Source organism: Aotus nancymaae, unplaced genomic scaffold (assembly GCF_030222135.1).
Source record: "Aotus nancymaae isolate 86718 unplaced genomic scaffold, 86718_ANA_hifiasm-v0.15.2.pri h1tg000022l_1, whole genome shotgun sequence".
In the NCBI taxonomy this organism is placed as follows: Eukaryota; Metazoa; Chordata; class Mammalia; order Primates; family Aotidae; genus Aotus; species Aotus nancymaae.
The window spans coordinates 39,147,359-39,172,150 of NW_026988435.1; the positions used below are offsets into that span (position 1 = coordinate 39,147,359).

Consider the following 24,792-nt stretch of genomic DNA (forward strand, 5'->3'; position numbering starts at 1 on the left):
TGGGGACACTGTGCATGTTGTGTGTGGGAGACAATGGCATGTGGGGGGACACTGGCATGTTTTGTGGGGACACTGGTGTGTGTGGGGACACTGGCATGTGTGGGGGGACAATGGCATGTTGTGTGTGGACACTGGTGTGTGTGGGGACACCAGCATGTGTGTGGGGGGACAATGGCATGTTGTGTGTGGACACTGGTGTGGGGACACCAGCATGTGTGTGGGGGGACAATGGCATGTTGTGTGTGGACACTGGTGTGTGTGGGGACACCAGCATGTGTGTGGGGGGACAATGGCATGTTGCGTGGGGACAATGGTGCTGCCATGGGACACTGATATGGTGTGTGGGGACACTGGTGTGGGGGGGACAATGGCATATGTGTGGGGACACTGGCATGTTGTGTGTGGGGATGCTGCCATGTGTGGGGACACTGGCATGTTGTGTGGGAACATTGGCATGTTGTGTGTGGGGACACTGGCATGTTGTGTGGGGACGCTGCCATGTGTGTGGGGACACTGGCATGTTGTGTGGGGATGGCGTGTTATGTAGGGACCCTGGCATGTGTGGGGGGCACTGGTGTTTTGAGGGGGGCACTGGTGTGTGGGGGTCACTGTCCTATTGTGGGGGGCACTGATGTGTGGATACACTGGCCAGGCTGGAGAGGCACATTCCACCTGCTCCTTCCTTCCTCCATTGTGTTCCCTTTAATTCCCATGTGACTTTCTGGACTGTGGGAGAAAGCAGTTTTCCAAGGGATCCCACAGGTAGCGTTCCTGACAAGGCTCTGTTCACACATCAGCCCACAAGTCAACATGGGTTCTGTTACACGTTGCCCCTCAGGACAAAACCTGCCGCCCAGGATTTAAGCATTTACCTATCATAAGGGACACAGCAGGCATCACCAAGGAGGAGCCAGAATCCACAGCCTCTGCTAGACGCCGAGGGCCCTAGAGGGGCGTGCCAGGTGCTTCAGTGAGAAAGCCATTTTCGCACTGCACCCACCCATTGCGCATTTGTTCTAATCCCCGGACAACAAAAGCACCATGACCACGTAGGGTCTGCAAGGTTTTTAATGTTCAAGGGGGTGTCCATCTTGAAAGCGGTAAAGGAATGAACATATTTAGGTCCACTAACAGGGAACAGGAGAAAGAAACTCCGGCCCGCACCTGTCGCTGGAGAGCTTCCCAGAGCCAGCCTCACAGTGGTTGCTGTGCTGCTGACAGCTGCTCTGCAGAATCGCTGGGACCAAGACCACGGTCCAGGAAGCTTCAAACGGCCACTGTGTGGCCCTCTACAGAAGAGTCTGCCCACTCTCCATACAGCACATTGTGAAATACACCGCATGATACTGAATAGGGAAGAAAAGAAAGGAATGTACTGCAACTACTAAATAAAATAAACTGTATATACAAACAGGGAAAGATGTTCAAGAAATCATGAGAATGTCTTATCTTAAACTCTGCCTGCCTTCTGAGGCCAGCAGGCCCCGTTCACTTGGTTTTGCTGGGCTCCAGTGAGAAAGGAATTTGAGTTCTTGGGAAGAACGGACCCCTGGGAGGGCAAACAGGACTCTGGGCCACAGTGTCTAAGCAGCGACCCTGGCACAGGCCTGAACAGAACAAGCAGCCCCTGGGTTACAGGGGTGGCACCCTCAGAAGTCCTCTGAGAGCTGTGCAGGAAGCGTCCCCTCCTCCCCACCCTGGATCTGAGCGGGATCAAAACTCAAAGAATAAGAACAGAGGCCAAACCACCACCATGGTCTGCCATCAACTGATGTACACTGAAGCCCAGAATCGAGCAGACAGACCCACCAAGGCCCAGCTGTGAGGGCGGGCCAGCTCCCCTGGTGGAAAGGCCTGCCCAGGAAAGACGGCAGAACAAAGCAGAAAGAGCCGCGGGCTGAGCCGGCCATTCTTCCCAAGTTAATAATTAGACAAGCCCCGCCTTGGGCATTTGAAAGGCCAGGAGCATGTTTGGGGGAAACTCCCTCCTCCTGGAATCCCTGTGTCCCCTTGGAGGGCTCTTCAACACCTACCAGTGTGTCCACAGAGGGAAGGGCTGGCGGCTGGGCCACCTTGTCAGGGACCCAGAACTGCCTCCCCACTGCCCCATCCACACAGCCCAAAGCCAACCCCCACCAACCTGCCCCTTAACCCGATGGTATCAGAGCATCTTAAAAGCATGATCGCTTGACTCTGATGGCTGCTGTGTCAGATAAGAAGCAGGCCCCGAGGTGACGGACCACACACACGGAGTGCAGCTGGCTCCTGGCTCCCTCGCAGTCCGCCTCTCCTCACAGCTCAGCACTTTCTTCTGAAGAGCATTACAAGTGCCATGCAGACAACTGGTCCACCTTCACTCACAGCCCTGCAGACTCCTGCATGTCCTGGGGGTGGCCACCACCCCAGCCCATGATGGCCGTCTTCAAATTAACTTCTGTTTCTGTGGAAAGGCAAAAGGAAAAGGACTAAGTTCCTAACTGTTGAGTAGAAGCCACTCATCGACTCTAAACTATGGAAATTTCGTCCATCAAACCTTAGTCTAAAATGTGTAAGTCACACCCACCAGAGGAGGTGACCAAACACGCTTCAGTGAAGTCAGGTAAAAGCTGTTTGCAAACTATGCAGGGTCTCGGCAGATGCCCTGAGAATCTTTAGCTCTTCCGTCCATAGGGATTCCACCAAAGTTAGTTGGTTTATCAGAGCCTCTTTTTCATCCTTCATACGAGACACCTGAAAGTTATTTATTATTTTTATTGAGGTAAAACATGGATATATCATAGAATATACCTTTTAACTGATTTCAAGTGTACAGCTCAGCAGCAGGAAGTACATTTGCATTGTTACAGAATCATCGCCACTCTCCAGCTCCAGAACTTTTTCTATCACCCCAAACAGAAACTCTACAACCATCATCAATAAACCTATTCCGCTCTTTGAACTTGAACTGTCTCTATGAACTTGCCTGTTCTAGGAACCTCAGGTAAGTGGAATCATACAGCATTGGTCCTTTTGTGTCTGGCTTATTTCATTTAGCACAATGTTTTCAAGGTTCATTAAAATCACGCTTTAAATCCCAGTCATGTTTTCATACGAATGAGCTGATTTCTCATTTAACTAAAACATTTACTAAATAAAACATCAATGAGAAAAAAATGCTTGAAGTCATGCAGTCCTTTTTATTTTTTAACTTTTTTACTTTCTACCTTTGAATAAAAGGTATAGGCAAAGATATGGAATCAACCTAAGTATTCATCAACAGATGAAGAAAGAAAGAAAACACGGCACATGTACCCAGTGAAGTACATTCAGCCTTATAAAAGCAAGAAATTTTGTCATTTGTGACAACATGGATGAACCTGGAGGACATGTTGTCACATGGCAATAAACCAGCACAGAAAGACAAATACTCCATGACCTCACTATATGTGGAATCTAAAATTGTCAAACTCATAGAAGCAGAGGGCAAAATTGCGGTCGCCAAGGCTGAGGAGTTGGAGGGGAAATTGGGGGATGTTGATCAAAAAACACAAAATTTCAGCTGGACCAGAGGAATAAATTCAAGAGATCTATTGTACGTCATGGTAACTATGGTTAGAAACAATATATTATGTACCTGAAAATGGCTAAGAATAGATTTTAAGTGTTCTCACCACAAAAAAAAGTATATGTGATCATGATATATTAAATCGTTTGATTTAGCCATCCACAATGTATACAAATATATACAATTTTTACTGACCAATTAAAAATAAAGAGGCCGGGTGCTGTGGCTCATGCCTGTAATCCCAACACTTTGGGAGGCTGAGGCGGGCAAATCACCTGAGGTCAGGAGTTTGAGACTAGCCTGGCCAACATGGTGAAACCCCGTCTCTACCAAAAATGTAAAAATGACCCAGGTGTGGTGGCAGGCACCTGTAATCCCAGCTACTCATGAGGCTGAGGCAGGAGAATCACTTGAACCCAGGAGGCAGAGGTTGCAGTGAGTCGAGATCACACCATTACACTCCAGCCTGGGAGACAGAACAAGACTCTGTCTCAAAGAAAAAGGAAAAATAAAGAAAGAAAGAAAAAAAAATTGAGAGAAAAAGCATACATACAATGTTAACAGTCAAAAACAGAGATTACATCAACATTTGTTTATTGAAGGCACTGAACAATGCTCTTATCAAATGCACTATCCCTAGTAACATGTACAAAACAAGGAACTGCTTAATCAAGACATTTCTTAAAGGATGTAATATTCTAGAAACATACCTTTTGAAGCATAGTAGTAGTTTCTTCCATGAAATAATAGCATATTTTCTGGGCTACATCCAAACTTGTCTTCTCATTCGTATCTGAAATTACTTCCCCAAGAAGTACTTTTCTCCAGCATGTGCTAGAACCAAAATGTTCCATGACACAATTTTAGCAGGCTCTCGAAAAACAGACTTTTACATTTCAATGCAACAAATAAACTCCTTCTATTTCTCCAGAAGCATAAATACAACTCATTCCATAAGCAGATTCCACAAGGACCCATGTCACTTGCAGTCCCTGTGTGGAAGCCAACCAGGTAGCAAGACAGGAGGAGGAGGAGCTGAGAATAAAAAGCACGGGGGGTGGGTACTTTCTGCAGGCAAGAACTGAATGTTATCATCATCACAAACCAGTGTCTGACACATGAGTGAATGAAGTCCTGTCCCTGGCTATGAGACCGAAGCAAAAGACAGAACAGGAAGGGAGTCCACAGCCAACAGGCAGAGGACTAAGGAGCAAAGGTGGGAGTTTTCCTTCTCTTCAAGTGACAGTCTGTCCAAAACAGTAGCAAACGACACATTTCAAAAAGCCAAATGCTCTGCGTCTGGAAGGAGGAATCGACGGCCAAGCCCTCTCTACATGCAGGTCATTCCAATGCTCTACTACAAAGGCTCCAGGAAATAGGGCTCAGCTGGCAGGCAGGACCCACTCTAGTGGGTCTGTTATGGCAAGTGCAAGGGAGCCACAGCAGGATACGGAGCAGAGATGGCAGCACCAGATCTAGACACTAGGAATAAGAACTATTGGGAGAAAGAGGATGGAGGGCCGGATTCTGAACACTGAGAATCTGGAAGTGGAAGTGGCTTCAACAGGAAGGAACAATGGCTGCTGTGGAAGTAAACAGGAGCCCGTTAGAATTCAGAACAGCTGGCAAGACACAGCACGGGACTCAGAAGTCTTCAGTTTTAGAGATGACAGGTGAAAAGCTCAGGAAATCGATGAGTTCTCAGGAAAGAAAAAAGGAAATTACTGAATGTCAGGCACAGTGTTCGTGAATAACCATTATCTAATTTACTCTCCACAATTACCTAGCAAAGAAAGCAAAATTAGCCCCACATTAGACTCAAAGAAATAGAATCAGGAAAGTTGGAGAACTCACCCTAAGCGACAGAGCCAATGAGAGACAGAAAAAAACGGCAAACATGTATGTATCAGGCAGAGCCCCAAACATGCTTTTCCTGCCACCCCACTCAGTAAGCAGTAACTCAAATAAACGGAAGAAAGGAGGCCTAAGGAAAACCTCTGGGAAACAACCAGTTGTTGTATTCAATTTTAGGCTGAAGTGTCTGAAAAGGACTCATACCTTGTTGCCAGAAGTATTTAAAGAAGCTTACATGGCCGGGCGCAGTGGCTCAAGCCTGTAATCCCAGCACTTTGGGAGGCCGAGGCGGGTGGATCACGAGGTCAAGAGATCGAGACCATCCTGGTCAACATGGTGAAACCCCGTCTCTACTAATACAAAAAAAAAACTAGCTGGGCATGGTGGCGCGTGCCTGTAATCCCAGCTACTCAGGAGGCTGAGGCAGGAGAATTGCCTGAACCCAGGAGGCGGAGGTTGCGGTGAGCCGAGATCGCGCCATTGCACTCCAGCCTGGGTAACGAGCGAAACTCCATCTCAAAAAAAAAAAAAAAAAAAAGAAGCTTACGTGAGTACACACAAAATAAAAGGTAAGATGAATAATGGCAGAAAACAAGACAAAGGAAGATGAGAGGAGAAAAGCCAAGACTCAGCAGGAACGGGTCAGTGAGAAACCACACACGCCTTCACATTCGGTACGTTTGGATGGACTTCAGATTTGCTTCTCAGTTCCAGTGAACAATAAAGAGAAGGAAACATCAGTTAAAGAAATCGTAGGATCTGTAAGATAAAAACACTCCATTTGCTAAGAATAAAAACAAAAACTATGGTGTTGAGATGAGGGAGAAATTTTCCTCCAAAAGTTCCTAGAGAAAAAGAAGGAAGCAACATCATCTCATCCAGAAGAAGAGCAGGCATCACTGCAGGGGCACCAACTGCTCCAGGCACTGTGCTAAGGGCTGCTTCTGGGCCTCATCTCAGCCAGTCCTCCCAACCGCTCAAGGATAGGCTGCACCATCTTCAAGAAGTTCTCCCTGTATATCTAGCAGCAGAAGGCTGCAAGCGGCTCTCCCTTCCAGGGACTCTGGTTGAAGCTGCCCCTGCCCTGGGTCCCGCACAGCTGGATGTGCCAATAGGTGGCTGCGGGGAGCAGGACTGACAGCCGGGCAGGAACATGAGGGACCCTGGCCAGGATGCATGCCGACATTGGGGGCTCCCTGACCCACCTCCCCCATGGAAAAGTCCAGGCCTCTCCTTTAGCAGGGCTTTGGGATCTGCCCCAGGGCCGGACTGTCGTTAGGAGCTCTTGCTCCTACCTACTCTGAGACTTTCCTCTGAACAGTGCCAAAGCCCACACTTTTTAAAGGATTTCAGGTTACCAGGAGGAAAATATGAGAAAAAACGGAAAAATTCTCAGAACCATGTACTCTGATTGATTCTAAACCAGAATTCCAAAATAGTCAAAACTTAGAAATGAAACACTCACTACATGGGCAAGTTACATAACGAAAAAGCCACTCCAATGCATGGCATTCCTTTTTCCTCCCTGGCTATCTGAATGCACGCCAAAAACAAACCAACCCTCCAAAGTTATATCTAGACTGGTGCTACAGTTTAAGACCGACACATGTGAAACTTACAATTTTTCAGCTTCCAGACTTAACAACTTAAGGGCTGTGAGTAACCTCCAAGACGGTCCATCCCATCCGAATGTCAAATTTCTGAAGTAGAAAAACAAATGACAAATCTGTCATTTCAGTATTTCATAACCTCACAGCAACTGGCTGAAGAGCCAAACACCTTTTTTAAAGGGGTTGCTAAATGTCATGTAACCTGCAATCTTGGTCAAAGGACAAGAGAAAATCAGTCTGCAAACACTTAAGAAGAAAGCTTAAGTAACAGATTATATTATAGTAAGATAATTATAGCAAGAAGCTTGAACGCGGATGAGGGGCCTCAGGCAGGGCACATGCACAGGAGTTCCCAATGAGAGAAACGCTGAAGAACTGGAAGTACTCTGGCCATCACACAGATGGCAGCCGCCACCGCCAGGCTGCTCTCATACCATGGCTGGGTCTTTTAAAACTTAATTTCATTCAGAAAAGAAAATCCAAAAGGGAGAGCCTTAAACCCTGTTTAACCCACTTGGCATGGAATCACCCAGCTACCCACCTACCCCAAGAGCCTGCATCATGTTGCTAGGTGCTTGGGCTCTCCTGAGGGCCAGCCTGGCCTTCCCACATGACCAAGCATAGACAGACTCACCATGGGCCGCCCATCAACACATCCAAGTTCTCTTTTGGTACCATAATTTAACATTTCCAGCTTGTACCTTATGTCCCTAAATAAGTTTCTTTCAAGTGTCTTACACTCCTTATGTCCTCTACAACATCAAGCACAGTTTTACTACACATAGTAAGTGCTCAATACCTACTCATCAGCTGATACAGGGTCAGGAGGTGTCTCACCCCATGGAAACCTTAACCCCAGATTTTCCATAAAAATTTCCTAAAGGAATAATTTTGAGAGGGAAAGAGAAACACTTACTCTATATAGCCATGATCCTTTAAGATGGAAATCTTTTTGTCCATCTGTTTATCTGTTGATGGAAGATATTTAACAAGTATTTCTAAATTTAAAAAAGAAAAAAACAGACTGAGAATCAGGGCGTAAATTTGGACAAAAGTATGTCTCCCTTCCTTTCACTTCCCTTCACTTTAATTCACTTCCTTTCCCCTTAGCAATCCAGACATACATAAACAGTTTTACCCAATTCACAATCCAGACATGCATAAACAGTTCAACCTAATTCACACAAAAGAAGTCTACTCTTCAAGTCCAATTCAGTCCTATCAGCACTGAGTCCCTGAAAAGCTGTAAGAATTTCGAGGCTGGAGGACTAAGCACACATAACCGCAGCTCACGCTCCCGCTAAGTAAATCCACCGAAAACAATCAGGTCATATGACATCAGCATGACTGTTGGAAAATTACAACCAGCAAAAGTAGAGGCCCTGCAAAACATGAGGAAAGCTTTACAATATCAAGCTTTTTCAAAACCAGAATCACAGCAGTCTGGACGTTAGTGACTGCAACTACAAAAAGCTTAAAGTAAATATGTACAAATTAAGCTATTTGGAGAAACAGGGCACTGAGAGATTTTTCTATTTTATTTTTAAAAATGTAAAAATAACTAAAATATAATTTTTGCTCAAATTAATTTATTCAACAAATGAATATTCCATGGACATCAATATTAAATTTATCAGGACTTTGAAAACATGAGGCCAATCTCAAAGCTGGTTTTCTAGCAGCAAGACCCCATTTTTGTTTATCTATTTTTTTTTTAAGAAATCACATTATTATTCTGCCTATGAGATGGAGTGGTATCAGCTTGACCAAATTTCTATTTCCAATCAAACCTATATTAAAAATGCTTCAAATTATATATATAATAAATCCCTTGCTGTTTTTTCATGGCCTAGAAAACTGCTTCGTTACTGTTTCAGAAAGGGGAAAAAAAATTAGTCTTCTAGGTACTTTTTTAACACTGTATTTGGAATTTTCACACCACAAGTTTAATGGTTAACTTACTATTTTAAAATAATAAAACCAGGCCAACCACTGTGGCTCCCGCCTGTAATACCAACACTTTGGGAGGCCAAAGCAGGAGGATTTCTTGAGCCCAGGAGTTCAAGACCAGCTTGGGCAACATAACAAGACACTGTCTCTATCATATGAAAAAACAAAAATTAAAAATAATAATAATAAAACCAGGCTAGGCGCAGTGGCTCACTCATATAATCCTAGCACTTTGGGAGACTGAGGCAGGTAGATCACTTGAGGCCAGGAGTTCAAGACTAGCCTGGCCAACATGGCGAAACCCCATCTCTACTAAAAATTCAAAAATTAGCGGGGCATGGTGGTGTGTGCCTGTAATCCCAGCTACTCAGGAGGCTAAGGCAAAAGAATCGCCTGAACCTGGGAGGCGGAGGTTGCGGTGAGCCAAGATCATGCCACTGCACTCCAGCCTGGGCAACAGAGTGAGGCTCTGACTCAAAAATAATAAAACCAATGATGGTGACTAGTTAAGAGATTACAAAAGAACATACATGAAATCAAATCTCATCACGGCATCAACCTCCAGAAACAAGGACTATGTAATAGAGTTACCTCTGTGATTAACACAGTGTCTTACCCACAGTAGGTGCTTAATAAATATTTTTTATTTATTGCTCCCTAATCCTGTTCTGTCTTTAGTGACAGTGACAATGTTTCAGTACAACATTTCCATCCTTTAATATTGTATTTCGTTCCTTAGCAGTTTTCCTTTTCTTCCATTCTATCTTCTGACCCAATGCAATGAAAACTTCTCAACTCTTCTTATCCTAAATATCAATCAAAGCTTTGTTGTTTTTACATCAACACTGAAACTACAGTCAGTAAGAGTGAGGCTAGGCCTACCTAGAGGAAAATTAGTGATGTCTATGTCAGTCTTAAGGTTTCGATATTTTTAAGAAAACTGAAAATAAACACATCTCCAAATGGGGGGAAAAATATATAGTGTTAATGTCAAAAACGAAGTTGATTCCAACCTCTTGAGACATAAACGCAAGCATGAGGATTATGTACGGAAACAAATCCATATTCCAGGAACAGCCGTTGATTATCGTGAGGGCCGTAACAGATGAACACTTCTTCATGTTTTCTCCAACGTGAAGTCGTTCTAATTTCGTAACAGTGAGTTTCTTCATTAAATGCTGCTTTTACCTACAGAGAAAAATTGTTAAAGGTTTTTCTAAAGTAAGGCGTGAAACTACAAAGCAGATTAAGTTATTCTATAATATTAATGTGAGTCAGGTGCAGTTTTCAAACACTCATCAATAAATGTAACTCCGCCTAGGGAAGATGCCAGTTCAGTTTCACCAACCCCGACTTCACCCCACTGGTGAGGGAGGGAGTCCCACCTGAGGATGGCCACACCCAACGCCCGACACAGCACAGATGAGACTGCCAGCAGTTTACTGGCCACATCCACTCAGACCCAGGGAAAGAGGACATGGTGGTGCCAATAAACGTGATCTGCGAAAAGCTAGAGAGTAAATAGGTTCGGCTTTGCCAGCCCTAGTAGTCTCTGTCGAAGTTGTTGTATTTTTACATCCTTTAAAACTGTAAAAACCATTCTTGGCTCAGGGTTCTGGGGCCACATGTCCACAGGCTGTAGTCTGTGGTGTGCTCTTATTACAGTAGACTATCAAATCATTGGTTTGGCACATAAATGTACAAAAGCCCCATTAAAAATAAAGTCACTGCACTGGGGACTAAGGACTCCCCATGTCTAGCATCCTATTGCTCTACACGCCCTGATATTATTTCATCAACATCAACCACAGAAACACTCATCTAATCCCAGCCTCCTTTGCTCCGATTGTTAGAGACACTTCTTTCTACAAAAGTAACAAGCAGACAGGCCCAGGGCTTGTTCCTGGGCTAAGAAAGCAGAGCAGGAACCTCCCTAAGCTCTGCTCTCACGTGGAGAGCACGTGAGCTGGCACCTGGGCTCACAAGGCCATCGCTGCTCTTCTCACAGTGGAATGTCACATGAAGGCAACAGCCAGGACACAGATCCCAGACATGCCCCTCCACAGCACACCCCAAATGGGTTACAGGTGAGCTGACTGATGGACTCTCCTCTGCTCTCCAAGCCAGGCCCCTACCCCCGCATGCCCTGCAAATACACTCATTTCCTAAAAGAGCCACCCAGGAAAAAGGCGGGGGAGGAAGTGATCGGTGACCACCTCCCTAATCGGGTTTCTTTCATTATTTCCCAGAACCCTTTCCCCACAAATACCCATCCATTCAATAAACATTTACTCAACACCTGCTATGTGTGAGGCCCTGCCATGAGCACTGGGGTAACAAAGAGAAATAAGACAAAGACCCCATTCTCAAAGATTTCAGAGCTCAGTGGGAAAAAGAACAAGTCAGTCAGCGATCAAATCAAAGATAAATGCTGTGACAGCTATGCCACCAAGTTTAAAAGGGACGGGGCAGGAAAGCAAGCTGGGCTTCAGTCTCAGTCTGGAAGGAGGAACCAGGGAGAACGAAGAAGGAATTTCCCACAGGCTGCTGGGAAAGACGGGACAGGGGCGCAGCCCGAGGCTCTGGAGGCTTGAAGAGCAGAGTGGAGAAATAGGCAGGGAAAGCACTGTAGGAGGGACAGTGGGGTCTGGAAGAACAACTGGAGCACTCCTGATGGCAGGCCAACCCAGCCCAGTCACCTGAAGCTGCCGCCACCTCTTCCTGTGGTGTCACCCATCAACTGCAGTGACAGGTTCTATGCGGTGGAAGCCTTCCTATCCAAATAGAACAGCTGCTCCCTTGTAAGCTTCTCACCTGGACATGTGGGCTGTGATTCAGCAGGTCCAGGTACGGAGCGAGTGCACAGGTGTCCGGCTCTGCAGAAAGGCATTCCCACTGCCTGGGCCTCAGGTACACAGCTCTGGTGTTGACAGTGCACCAAGCCCACAGCAGGGCACTGTAGTTGAAGATGCTTTCAACAGCCTCCGCAAACAGAGGCTGCAGAGAAGAGAAAAAGTCTCTGGAGGAAGCAAAGAACTCCTGCACATGGGCTCTCTGCTCTTCAGCCTTTGCTTTTAAAGATTTGGGAAGAAGGTTCACCACTTCCGGCTCCAAACAAACAGGGCAGGTATAGGCCTTGGGTAAAATCTCCAGGTAAGGCTTCCAAAGAGATCGGTCCCCAGCATGCTTTTCTGAAACTAAAAAGGTGCACAGAGCCAGCAGAGGAGATGGAGGAGGCTTCCACCTTTGAAAATTAAAAGCCGGTTTAAAGGAGTTACTTTGATTCAAAATACGAAATAAGCTAAGCTGTTGGTTTTGCTGCCAAAGGGAATGTGTTCAAACTGTCAACACGCTCAGTTTTACTTAACAGACTCAAAAGAGTTCCTTCCTTCCTTAAGGCTCTTCCTCTCTGGGGGAGCACAGCCCCAATGCTAGCACTCTGAAAGAGCCATATTTACCCGTCAGAAAAACTGACTCACTAAGCCAAGTTCCAGGTTTGTTGCAAGAAATTCCCCTTTGCAAAAAACCTCTTTGCTTCCAACTTGGTTCTCCAGTTGTAAAGCTTCTGACCTAAGTCCACTGGTCTCACCTGAATAAAGATACAAAATGACGGGAAGAACTGAGACCTGCACCTCTGTACACAGAGCTAATTTAAATTCTTTAGAATTAAATAATATTTAAAATTCAGTCCCTCAGTGAGATAAGCCATGTTTTAAGTGTGCAACAGCCATTCGGAGCTAGTGGCTACCATATTGGACAATGCAGAAAAAACATCTCTGTCACTGCTGAAAGTTCTATTGGATGGCACTAACCTAGACCAAACCTGAATGTGCTCATATACCCTCGCTGCAGTTCTAAAGCTTTTATTCCTAAGTTTAGACCAAACCTGAATGTGCTCATATACCCTCGCTGCAGTTCTAAAGCTTTTATTCCTAAGTTTAGACCAAACCTGAATGTGCTCATATACACTCGCTGCAGTTCTAAAGCTTTTATTCCTAAGTTTATCTGCTCTATTACAAGTTATATATCACAGGATTTTTGTTTTGCAAAATGCCAATAAAAAGATCTCATGTTGCCTAAATGTATTTAGAAAACATTTTCATCAATCCTTCAATGTCCAGATTCCTATACTGCCATACATTCTATTCAAAATTTCAGAATGATTCAGAAACTGTTAATAATGACATCATCCTTGCCTGACACAGGCCTAAAGACCTATTCATCTTCTGGCAAAAACATGCCAGGCAGAAAAGAACTTACCTAAGGGTTAAGAAACAGTAGAGGCCAGGCACAGTGGCTCTTCGTCTATATCTCAGCACTTTGTGAGGCTAAGGCGGGCAGATCACTTGGGGCCAGGAGTTTGAGACCAGCCTGGTCAACAGGGTGAAACCCTGTCTCTACTAAAAATGCAAAAATTAGGTTTGGTGGAGCATGCCTGTAATCACAGCTACTCAGGAGGCTGAGGCATGAGAATTACTTGAACCTGGGAGGTGGAAGTTGCAGGGAGCCAAGATCACGCCACTGCACTCCAGTCTGGGTGACACTCCAGTCTGGGTGATAGGGTGAGACCCCGCCTCAAAAAAAAAAAAAGACAGAAAAAGAAAGAAAGAAACAGTATCCTCTTTCAACCCTCTGATGAAGACAACTCCCACATCAGCCTCCTCTCTTCCATACCTAAATAAAACTAATTCTTTCATCGTGTCAACAGCTCTTCAGAGTTAAAGAAAAACTGAAGTAAAATAAGGGTAGAAATAAGAGAGAGTAACTTAAATTTGTCAAGAGCTACTATGATGGAAGAAAACAGGCTACTGAGAGCCGAGGCACTCAGCTGTGACTTACATATGTTATCCCATTTAATCTTTATTTCTTAGTAAGTGATGGATCAGGATTCATACCCACACCCCAGGAAGCCTGTTGAAAACCTTAAAAATATGGTTTACAGTGAATTAAGAAGAAACTCTCTAGAACAGCGTAAACTCTTCAAATCATTTCAGGTATTTGTCAGCTCTACAAGGGGCTGGGTCCTAATGAATTCCGTTTCAAATGACATATTTGCCAGTGACAGACTTTAAGAAGTACTCACAGCAGATAAGCATGCATGTGGTCACTTACTTAGTAATGTACGCCCCTAAGTAGCTTCGAATCACTGTGTCAGTGGTGAGCAGGCAACTCTCCGGCAATGAAATAATCATCTGTCCCTCCTGGTCAAAAGGAAAGTAAAGTTGAGAATGCCTGTGCTTTGGGAAGGACCCATGAGCATAAGTCTTAACAAGTCTTTGATCCCACATCACCTGCCAAGAACCCACTCTAACTCAACCAAAAGCCACCAATGAGCCCACCAATGGAACAGTGCCCAACTCCGAAAGTCAGCAGACGCACACGAGGCTGCTCCAATGCCAGGTCCCACAACCCCAACAAACATTAAAGGTTCATTATGTGACTGACGCCCACAAGCAGTCAACCCCTCACCAAACAGAGTGGTGGAAACACTTTAACAATTCAAATTATACTGTTTCTTCACTTTCTTATGCCAGGAAATAGTGCTACCAACAGGAAACAGACAGAAACTACCCCCAAAAAATTGTATCCAGTGAAATTCAAGTGGCCAGGTGATGATCTACTCTCTACATAACCCACGCCTATCGGCCTGTCCAACACAATAAGGATCGAATTCTACCACTTGCAAAATTATCATTTTCAGTGTCTCCTGAGATAGAACCATAGAAAGAACAATTAGATGTAAAGTAATAGAAAACAGTTTAAATAAAACATAGCACTAAGAAGCTAGATAGAAGATTCTCCTTTAATTTTAACTGGCATCTAAGTTGGTTAAAAATCTCGGGCCGGGCGCGGTGGCTCACGCCTGTAATCCCAGCACTTTAGGAGGCTGAGGCGGGTGGATCATGATGTCAAGAGATCGAGACCATCCTGGTCAACATGGTGAAACCCCATCTCTACCAAAAATACAAAAAATTAGCTGGGCATGGTGGCACATGCCTGTAATCCCAGCTACTCGGGAGGCTGAGGCAGGAGAATTGCCTGAACCCAGGAGGCGGAGGTTGCGGTGAGCCGAGATCACGCCATTGCACTCCAGCCTGGGTAACAAGAGCAAAACTCCGTCTCAAAAAAAAAAAAAAATCTCAGCCAAGGCCAGGCACAGTGGCTCATGCCTGTAATCCCAGCACTTTGGGAGGCCAAGGCGGGTGGATCATCTGAGGTCAGGAGTTCAAGACCAGCCTGGCCAATATGGTGAAACCCTGTCTCTACTAACACTACAAAAATTAGCTGGGTGTGGCAGTGGGCGCCTGTAATCCCAGCTACTCAGGAGGCTGAGGCAGGAGAATCGCTTGAAGCCAGGAGGCAGAGGCTGCAGTGAGCCGAGATCGCGCCACTGCACTCTAGCCTGGGCAACAGAGCAAGCCTCAGTCTCAAAACAAAAAAATCTCAGTCAAAAAATCTTCTGGGATCAATTTCTGGTTTCCTCATCTGTAAAGCAAGATTAAGCTGGATGATCGCTATAGTTACTTCCCATTCCAACATCCTATGATCTTCTGGTTTGAAAATACTCAGGTAAATCTCTATCATCAAAATGCAAACTGCACATTTCACTGTGCATTTCACTATATGTAAAATATGTCTCAATTTTCAAAAAGTTTTGACAAAACAACTGCATTTGAATGTACATGTGAAACAATTGTTTCATGATCTAAACAAAAACTACCTAAAGTTACTGCTACATGACATTTCTCATCCCCAAACTCTGCTACAGAATAGTCAATTACACCTTCCTCCAAAAATAAAAATATTGCTCAACAATATGAATGTACTTACTACTACTGAACTTCAAAATGGTTACGATAGTAAGTTTTATGTTACATATATTTTACCACAATTAAAATGTTTACATGATGAAAACATTAACACACCGTAACAGAATCACAACATTAAAAGATACCATTCTTTAGACATCGGACTTCTTGTGTTTGTGATTTTCACCTGTTTAGGAAACATAACCCAAATTCCCTTGCTGACTGTGCTTGTATTTTAAAAAAATTATACTTTCTTTTAATATTTTAAAAACTTATATTTTTAACACAACATTTTCAACAATTAAAATTATTTTTGGGCCAGGCACAGTGGCTCATGCTTGTAATCCCGAGGTGAGCAGATCACATGAGGTCAGGAGTTCAAAACCAGCCTAGCCAAGGCAGTGACACCCTGTCTCTACTAAAAATACAAAAAAATTAGCTGGGCGTGGTGGTGCATGCCTGTAATCTCAGCTACTCAGGAAGCTGACTCAAGAGAATCACTTAAACCCGAGAGACGGAAGTTGTAGGGAGCCGAGATCACGCCACTGCATTCCAGCCTGGGTGACACAGCAAAACTCTATGTGTCAAAAAAAAAAAAAAATTACTTTTTATCTACTTAAAAAAAAAAACACCATTCCTTAGGCTAAACATATGTACACATCTGAGTGAACGTTTTAAATAAATTAAAGAATTAAAAATAAGATAATTTTTAAATAAAAGAAGAAATTAATTTCTAGCTTTACATAAAATTGTGCATTACAGATCCTTTAAAATAGCATTGGAAGAATGAAAAGAAACCTTGGAGATCCTCATTTACTTCCTCATTTTGTAGGTGAGGAAACGGAAGTCAAGAGGATAAGAGGTCTCACGCTAGGGCCTCCAGGCAGCTGAAGGCAGGCAGCTGAAGGCAACTGGGGCCCAAGCCTGAGGCCTCGCCCTCCCAGCTCTGGCTTCTACCTGCCGCACCATGGCTGCCTCACAGACAGCAGCAGCTCCCTTAGCACACTGAAAACATGATCTGACATGTAACATGTGTTGTGGCAGAGACTGCTAGCTGCCTATCCCAACATGCCTTCTCTCCCCCTCCTCACTAACAGAATCCTACTTAGAGGGCGCACAGCTGGGAAAAGGCCAGCACGTCTCTCCTCCCTTGCAGCTGGCTAGGGCTGTGTACCTAATTGATATCCAAGGACATAGGGAAGGGAGTTTCCTTAAAGGGAGGAAGCCTGCCCTTCCTCACCCCCTCGCTCTCTCCTGCTGCTCAGGTTCTGAGACCCACACCCTGACCTGCGGGTGCAGTTCCCTTAAGGACGTGAGAGAGCTGGAAGCAGCTGGGGCCTTTGCCGGCCAGAGGACTGTCCCACCAGCCCGGGTCAGCCTACCCCAAGCTTGTTTCTCTGGGTGAGAACAGAATAAATTTCCATACTGCTTACGTACCTCAGCTTTGGGCTTGTCTTTTATTGCAACAAACTTAACCCTGGTTGATAGAACCATATTCAAACATATCTATTAGGTAAGTAAGAAATGACTGTATGTCCGAAATATTTTTAATCCACTTTGTTTGAACCACAAAAACAAAGCAGCAAAATCTACATTGGGTTTCAAGGATAAAAGAAAAGTTCTCACCTTCAGGGATGTTTGGCTCATCAGCCCTCTTCCTGTACCTAGGAAAGCAAAGACAGAAAAAAGAATAAATCCCACTATCCCTTCAAGGTCCTAGAGATACCATTACGGAAAAAAAAAAAGTAAACCTCAAAATTACACAAGGCTGAAGCTGGATGTCTCTCAGCCTTTGATTCCCAGGGCAAACAGGGAGTCAGGAAGCTATTCCAGAAAACGCCCTGACCTCCAGTGAGGTATAATCTTTGAAGGGCAAAGTCAGCTTCAGAGGTGAGACCTAAAGACCACCATGGACTTTATACAGATCTACTGCTGGGCCTCTTGTAGGAAGCTTTGAGCTGAACTTTCTCCCCTGGGGCCTACCAGCTAATGAGGGGCTACTCCCAATGCCCAGCCAATCTCTGAAGCTAGAGCCCCAGACTCTTATCCCCACTGCCAGACTCAGCTCTCTGAGTAAAGACCTTGAGACCCCTCTGATTGACCGGCTAGCCACTAAACCCCACTCAAGTCCCCACAAAGCCTGCAGACATCCTCCCCTCTCTGATCAGGTAACCCATGAGATAGGCTCTGCAGGACCTGTTGAGCTCAGCTGAGTAGGTCAGATCCAGCTGTTCCCTGTGAGCCAAGGTTCTCGCTGGAGCACAGTCACCACAGTAACCTCAGCAGCTGGATTAATGTCCCACCAACTTCCAGAAGTTTCTCCCTCCATGCCTAAGCTTCTGTTCCTGGAACAGGCAGATGGACATTGAAAGGATGCTCAGATGACAGCTTTCTGGCAGGCATAGGGATTATATGACCATATGAGGCCTGGAGTAGTCATGTCTCCAATTCATCATTCTTCACCTTTCCTCTCTTAGCTGGGAGGAAAAATAATTCAGCCAAGTCAATGCAGGACTACTGGGAGCTCCCGGCTCAAGGTGGGAATTCCTGCCTCAAGTCTCCCATCAGTTTCCCAGCAAGTTGGATTTGATGAGTCTCAATTTATCTCCCCTCCCAGAAGGACACTGTCTGCTCATACAGCTGGTTCTAGTGTTAAGAACTTATTTTACTGATTTTGTGCACCCCAGGTTTACTGATTTTGTGCACCCCATCCTGGAGTTAATCATCCCTGTGGGCCAGAACTCCTCCTAGAATCAATTACTAACAGGAGAATTTTCTTCTACATGGTTATCCTTCCAAAAACTTATGCGCTAATAAGTGAAAATTTCTCTCTAAACATATATATGAACAAAACCTGGCCTCTGGAATACATCTAGAAGATCCTTTGCCTATGTTTCTATGAAAAATAGTGTTTAATATCAAAAAACATATAGTAATCTACATTAACTTTCATTTTTATATTGGATATACTAGGCAAAGTAGAAGTAGCCATTAGGAGCTCATAAGAGTAAAGCTTATTTACAAATGTCCTAAAGCCTCAAAATTTCCACTGTCATAAATCTACATGGGAGGCCCAGACCTGGCTAGCGCTTTTGGTGGTGAAAGGAAACGCTGCCAGTTCCCAAGGCAGAAAAGAAGAGAGAGTCTACAGATGGAATCCTGCATAGGAGATTTCCTGTGCCCCTCCACAAACTAAGATTAAGTGCCCAGAATTTTGTACATTTTGACAGAAGCCCAAAAATGTTACCTCCTATCATACACTGATTAAGAGCTAAAAAATATATGAAGGTTCCATATACAGAAGGTTCCTTGACCCCAGAACCGTAAGCACTGGCTCGGATCACTGCCAAATCACTGCGCTTTAGCACCTGCGTGGCCCTGGATCTGGGGTTGGGGCCAGGGCAAGTCGTTCTCACTTTTAAAAATGGGAACTCTTTACTGCTCCAAATCATAGACAGATGGACCTATTCTCAGGTATTCCATCTAAACCTTTTGCTGATTCCTGCTTGATTATTGTAAACCCATCCTTCTTAGGGCAAATGACACCTGAGAAGTGGGCAGGCCTTAGACATGGCAAGTCTACTGTTGACACTACTGACTCATGATCATGTAGGGAAGAATTCCATTTAGTAACATCTAAGAGTGTGGCTTTTACTGATGAAACACAAAAATAGTTAAGTCAAGCATTATGCTAGAGGATGACAATATGGTTCATGACCATCAAGGGGCCCTTTAGAAAATGGCTCAAATCGAGCATTTTAGTTCAAAGTCATCATGTGTAACTGACTCATGGAGAACAACTTTACACACATCACCTCACTCAGCAAGGGGCACACATGGGAAATCATTTGCCTGAGCGGGGGTATATGAGGAAGTTAATTTGCTCAAAGTTCAATTACCTAATGGGTACCTGAGTAATAATTCTAATGGCCAAGGGGAGCATTCTGTGGCATGCTTTAACTTTTCTTTAAGGTGAACTGTCAACAGCCTGCCCTGTGATGTAGAACTTTGGGGCCCTAATTGCACCATTATCTCTGTGCTACAGCAGACTCCAAATCCTTTTAAAGAGCATCTTGGTCCTCCCTGTGGCTATCTCCTGCCCACCTGTGGGAAGAGTGGAGTGGTCATCTATGCAGACGCACACCCACTGCAAGCTGTCCAACTTCTGTGAGAGAATGTTCCAGAAGAAAATGCTTTTTGTTTGATTTTGTTCGTTTTTGAGACGAGATCTCACTCTATCGCCCAAGCTGGAGTGCAGGGGCGTCATCATGGCTCTCTGCAGCCTCAACTTCCCAGGCTCAAGCAATCATCCCAGCTCAGCCTCTAGAGTAGCTGGGACTACAGGGGCATACCAGCAAGCCTGGTTAATTTTTGTATTTTTAGTAGGGACAGGATTTCGTCATGTTGGCCAGGCTGGTCTCAAACTCCTGAGCTCAAGTGATTCGCCTGACTTAGCCTCCCAAAGTGCTGGATTACAGACGTGAGCCACTGCACCTGGTAAAACGTTAACCTAACCTCCATAATAAGTGCAAGTTCCAGAAGAGAATGTCAGTCTACCTCAGCTCGGTGCTGAAGCCCACTGCTCTGCAATTAACTGGCCACACATGGGGCGCTCCTCCTCCAACCCAAGGGGAGCACAGCTGTAAACCAGCTGAGGGGCAGTATCTGCTGATGCCACCTACAAGAGTGGCCCCTGCTGTCTACCTGGCTCTCATGTAGGAAAGGGCAGGACGGCTGAAGGATGGATCTTACCTGGAAAACGAGCAGGCGCTAAGTTCGAATCTTGAAACTTCCTATCTTTCAGCCACTTCCTTAGCTCTATAAATTCAGACTTGTAGCTCTCATTCACTATCAGGCAAGGAGAGAACAAACGGTGATTGAAACCACTATATAATTGGATCACCATTTTAACAGAACATGTCTGATGAACTGCATAGACAGACTTACACAATGGTAAGCACTGCCGTATCTAACCATAGAAAAGGTACAATACAAATACAGTATTGGCCAGGTGCAGTGGCTCACATCTGTATTCCCAGCATTTGGGAGGCCAAGGCAGGAGGATTGCTTGAGGCCAGGAGTTTTAGATCAGCCTGGCCAACACAGAAAGACCCCATCTCTAAAAAAAGAAAAAAGAAAAATAGAGTATTATAACTGATAGGACCACCACTGTATATGTGATCCATCAACCAAAACATCCTTATGCAACATATGACTATATTCATTCAGCGTAATCCTAATCAAAAGTCAAGCAGGCTTTTGTATAGGAATTAACAAGCTGATCCCAAAAATCATATGGAAATACAAAAAGCCTAGAATAGCCACAATGTCTTTGAAAGACTGATTTTAAAACTTACTATAAAGCTAGAGGAATCAAATTAGTGTGATATTGTCAACACGGACAAATAGGTCAGTGGAACAGAACAGAAAATAGGAAGAGACCCACACATAAATGACAACTGATTTTTGACAAGGTACAAAGGCAATTCAGTGGAAAAAGGCAGTCTCTTTAATAAATGATGATCAAACAACTATTGATCTCCATAAGCAAAAAAAAAAAAAAAAAAAAGGCGAGGGAACTTATCCATATCCTGTACCATATCCAGTTGCATTTACATAGGACTTTCCAGATGGCTAGGCACTTTTGTATTGAACAAGATACAATATTTTCTTCAGATAGGGTTACCTTGAATTTGAAATGATAAATTTATATCCAAACATTGCTATCCTATAGGTAGCTGAAAGTCAAGACCAGAAAAAGAAACTTGGGAGTCATTCCCAGAGAAGACAGTTGAAAACAATGAGTTAGATATCTTCACATTCCCACCAGGATCTAAAAAAATACAAGGGCACCATTCAAAAGATTGTTATTAGGCCAGGTGTGGTGGCTCACGCCTATAATCCCAGCACTTTGGGAGGCCGAGGTGGGTGGATCACGAGGTCAAGAGATCGAGACCATCCTGGTCAACAAGGTGAAACCCTGTCTCTACTAAAAATACAAAAATTAGCTGGGCATGGTGGTGCGCGCCTGTAGTCCCAGCTACTCGGGAGGCTGAGGCAGGAGAATTGCTTGAACCCAGGAGGTGGAGGTTGCGGTGAGCCGAGATCGTGCCATTGCACTCCAGTCTGGGTAACAATAGCGAAACTCCATCTCAAAAAAAAAAAAAGATTGTTATTTAAGAAATATTGTCTTTGGGCTGGGCACAGTGGCTCACACCTGTAATCAATGCTTTGGAAGGCCAAGGCAGGAGGACCACTTGAGCCCAGGAGTTCAAGACCAGCCTAGGCAACATAGTGAGACCCTGTGGCTAAAAAAAATTTTAGAAAACAGTAGCCAGGTGCAGTGGCTTGTACCTGTAATCCCAGGTACTTGGGAGGCTGAGGCAGGAGGGAGGCTAAGCCAGGAGGATCACTTGAGCCTGGGAGTTCAAGGCTGTAGAGAGCCATGATCACATCACTGCACTCCAAGAAAGATTCTCTTTGAACACTGTGTGCCTTTAAGAAAAGCTATGTGTTAGGCTGGGCACAGTGGCTCATGCCTGTAATCCCAGTACTTTGGGAGGCCAAGGCAGGAAGATCACCTGAGGTCAGGAGTTCAAGACCAGACTGGCCAACATGGTGAAATCCTTTCTCTAGGATTCAAATCAAATTTTTGAAATTTGAAATTTTTGAATTTTTGTTAGGATTAACAAATTTTAATCCTAACAAAAATTAGCTGGGCGTGGTGGCACATACCCATAGTCCCAGCTACTTCGGAGGCTGAGGCAGGAGAATCACTTGAACCGGAGAAGTGGAGGTTGCAGCGAGCAGAGATGGCGCCACTGCACTTCAGCCTGGGCGACAGAGCAAGACTCAGTCCCAAAAAAAAAAAAAAAAAAGCAAAAAGCTATGTGTATTAACAAACAAGCAATCACAGAAGGATTTCTTTTTTTATCACTGGCACTAAAAAAAAACTGTACCTCCTCTTGATTCAGAACTCCTGCAGAGTTTTCGTCTTCTGATGCGGCTTGCTCTCCCTTTTCCTTTCTTCATGCTAAAACTGTAGTTTCTTCTTTCAGAAACACAGTTCTATTTCTTAAAAAAGGATAAAACTGGAACTTCTGTGGAGATGCTCAATCTGAAATAAAAAACCTTTGTTTTTCCAGTTATATGATTATCACTGTTCTTTGTACCTTTAAGTAAACAAATGTGTACTTTGGTATACTGATTCTCTCAAGTGTTCTACATAAAAGGTTTATACTGTGAGCTAAATCATGATCCCTACAGTAATAGAATTCCCATTATATCAGTCCCTCTAAAACAGTTTAATCTTCGGCCCTAGTAACTACAGTTTAACCTACTAAAAATACAAAAAATTAGCTGGGCGTGTTGGCGCGCTCCTGTAATCCCAGTTACTCAGGAGGTCGAGGCAGGAGAATCGCTTGAACCTGGGAGGTGAAGGTTGCAGTGAGCTGAGATCACACCACTGCACTCCAGCCTGGGTGACAGAGCGAGACTCCGTCTCAACAAATAATTACATAAGTAAAAATAAAAATAAAATAAGGGCCGGTCGCGGTGGCTCACACCTGTAATCTCAGCACTTTGGGAGGCCAAGGAGAGCGGATCACCTGAGGTCAAGAATTGGAGACCAGCCTGGCCAAAATGGTGAAACCCTGACTCTACTAAAAATACAAAAATTAGCTGGGCATGGCGGCGCGCACCTGTAATCCCAGCTACTCTGGAGGCTGAGGCAGGAGAATCATTTGAACCCAGGAGGCAGAGGTTGCAGTGAGCCAAGATCGCGCCACTGTACTCCAGCCTGGGCGACAGAGGGAGACTATGTCTCAAAAATAAATAAATAAAAATGAAAAATAAACATGAAATAAATCTACTACTAAAACATAAGAGGAAATGAGTAAGAGACAAGAACTCCAGGCAGTATTAAAACCGCGCTTCAGCAGTTTAAGCAAGGTTCATTATTTGACTTATTGAAAGTCGGCGAGTCCGTGCCTAGTGCGGTCCAGGGCCCAGCGCTCAGTCCACAGACGGCGCCGGGAAGTTCCCCCAAGACTCCTGGGCCCTCGCGCGAGCTGTCCACCAGCACCCTGCTGAGAACCACGCGGAGACCTGTGACCGCCACAGACACAGGCACCGTCCTCGCCCCCATAGTCAAACTCTAGCCTCAAGGCCGCCCTACAGTCCTACACACACCGCTCCTGCCGCCACAGGCCAGCCAGGCGGGCATCGGACCCCCGGGCCTCAGGCTCCTTAGAGTTCTGCAGCGCCTTGGAGCGATAGGCGCTAAGCGAACGATTCCACACGATGAGAGGTTACTGCAGCGCACACGGTAATGCTAGCCATGGAAGGGACCTGCGACCTGAAGTCAGTTCTTTTTACGCTAATGAATGAAAGACCAAGGAACGCACCAGGGTGACTCTGCTCCAGTTACCCCGGCAACTAGAGGCCCGACCCTGAAGTCCTACCAGCTCACCTAGGCGCCTGCGACCGCCTCCAAGATGGCGGCTGCAGTGAGCCGGCCCAAAGCACGTGGAAACACCAAACAGCCCCAAATGAACGCAAGTTAAAGGTACTGGCCAGAGCCGCAGAGAGAGAGGCTGAAGGCCGTCGCAACCGCCTCGCGTCCTTAAGCAATCCAAGTTGTCAGTCTCCCGGGACCGCCCCTTCCGCTGCGGGCTGCTGCTTCCGGCTCGCGCATGCGCAGTTTCCGCGGACTCGCCGCCGACGGCCAATCCCGGCGGGTTCGAGGTCCGCGCCCGGAAAGCCCCATAACCCCTACGTCTAGTCAGAGGTCGGAAAGCTCAGTGACCCGCGGCCTGGCAAGCTGAGCAGTGAAGAGCCGGCCTGCGGAGTCTTCCCTTACCAAGTTAAACTACCTAGGGCGCGCGGCTCTTTCCGACCCGCCCTCGGTCTTTCCCACTAGGCTGGCTTTGCTGGGTCCAGTCCCTTCGGTTACCAGTCCCCGCCCCCGTTCCATCGTTTCAGTCCCGTCCTTGGATCCGCCTCACAGGAAAATTCTAAATAATAC

The 24,792-nt window shown here is 45.2% G+C and overlaps 1 protein-coding gene across 4 annotated transcripts; it reads right to left on the bottom strand.

Moving 5' to 3' along the window:
* Positions 1-1,050: 1,050 nt before the first annotated feature.
* Positions 1,051-24,417, bottom strand: SETD4 (SET domain containing 4). Of its 4 annotated transcripts, none has more exons than XM_064380133.1 (13): positions 24,173-24,417; positions 22,727-22,884; positions 20,520-20,615; positions 17,394-17,431; positions 14,071-14,159; positions 11,773-12,202; positions 9,972-10,146; positions 7,925-8,006; positions 7,018-7,098; positions 4,255-4,378; positions 2,564-2,730; positions 2,141-2,440; positions 1,051-1,346 (listed from the first exon to the last, which is right to left on the bottom strand). In XM_064380133.1, exons 2-11 carry the CDS (start codon positions 22,797-22,799, stop codon positions 2,596-2,598), a joined length of 1,323 nt encoding a protein of 440 aa, XP_064236203.1. In that variant the 5' UTR covers positions 22,800-22,884; positions 24,173-24,417; the 3' UTR covers positions 1,051-1,346; positions 2,141-2,440; positions 2,564-2,595. The 4 variants fall into 4 exon arrangements, with proteins under 4 accessions (XP_064236203.1, XP_064236202.1, XP_064236204.1 ...); XM_064380132.1 differs by having other exon boundaries at positions 24,238-24,403; XM_064380134.1 differs by lacking the exon at positions 2,564-2,730 and having other exon boundaries at positions 24,238-24,403.
* Positions 24,418-24,792: the final 375 nt, after the last annotated feature.

What these genes read in the sequence shown, in the direction of transcription:
- SETD4 (XM_064380133.1), bottom strand. Translation starts at nt 22,799, where the DNA reads ATGAAGAAAGGAAAAGGGAGAGCAAGCCGCATCAGAAGACGAAAACTC. An exon ending in GAGTTCTGAATCAAGAGGAG is followed by an intron (nt 20,616 to 22,726) that starts GTACAGTTTTTT and finishes CTTGCCTGATAG; the next exon opens with TGAATGAGAGCTACAAGTCT. An exon ending in TGAGCCAAACATCCCTGAAG is followed by an intron (nt 14,160 to 17,393) that starts GTGAGAACTTTT and finishes CCTTTTGACCAG; the next exon opens with GAGGGACAGATGATTATTTC.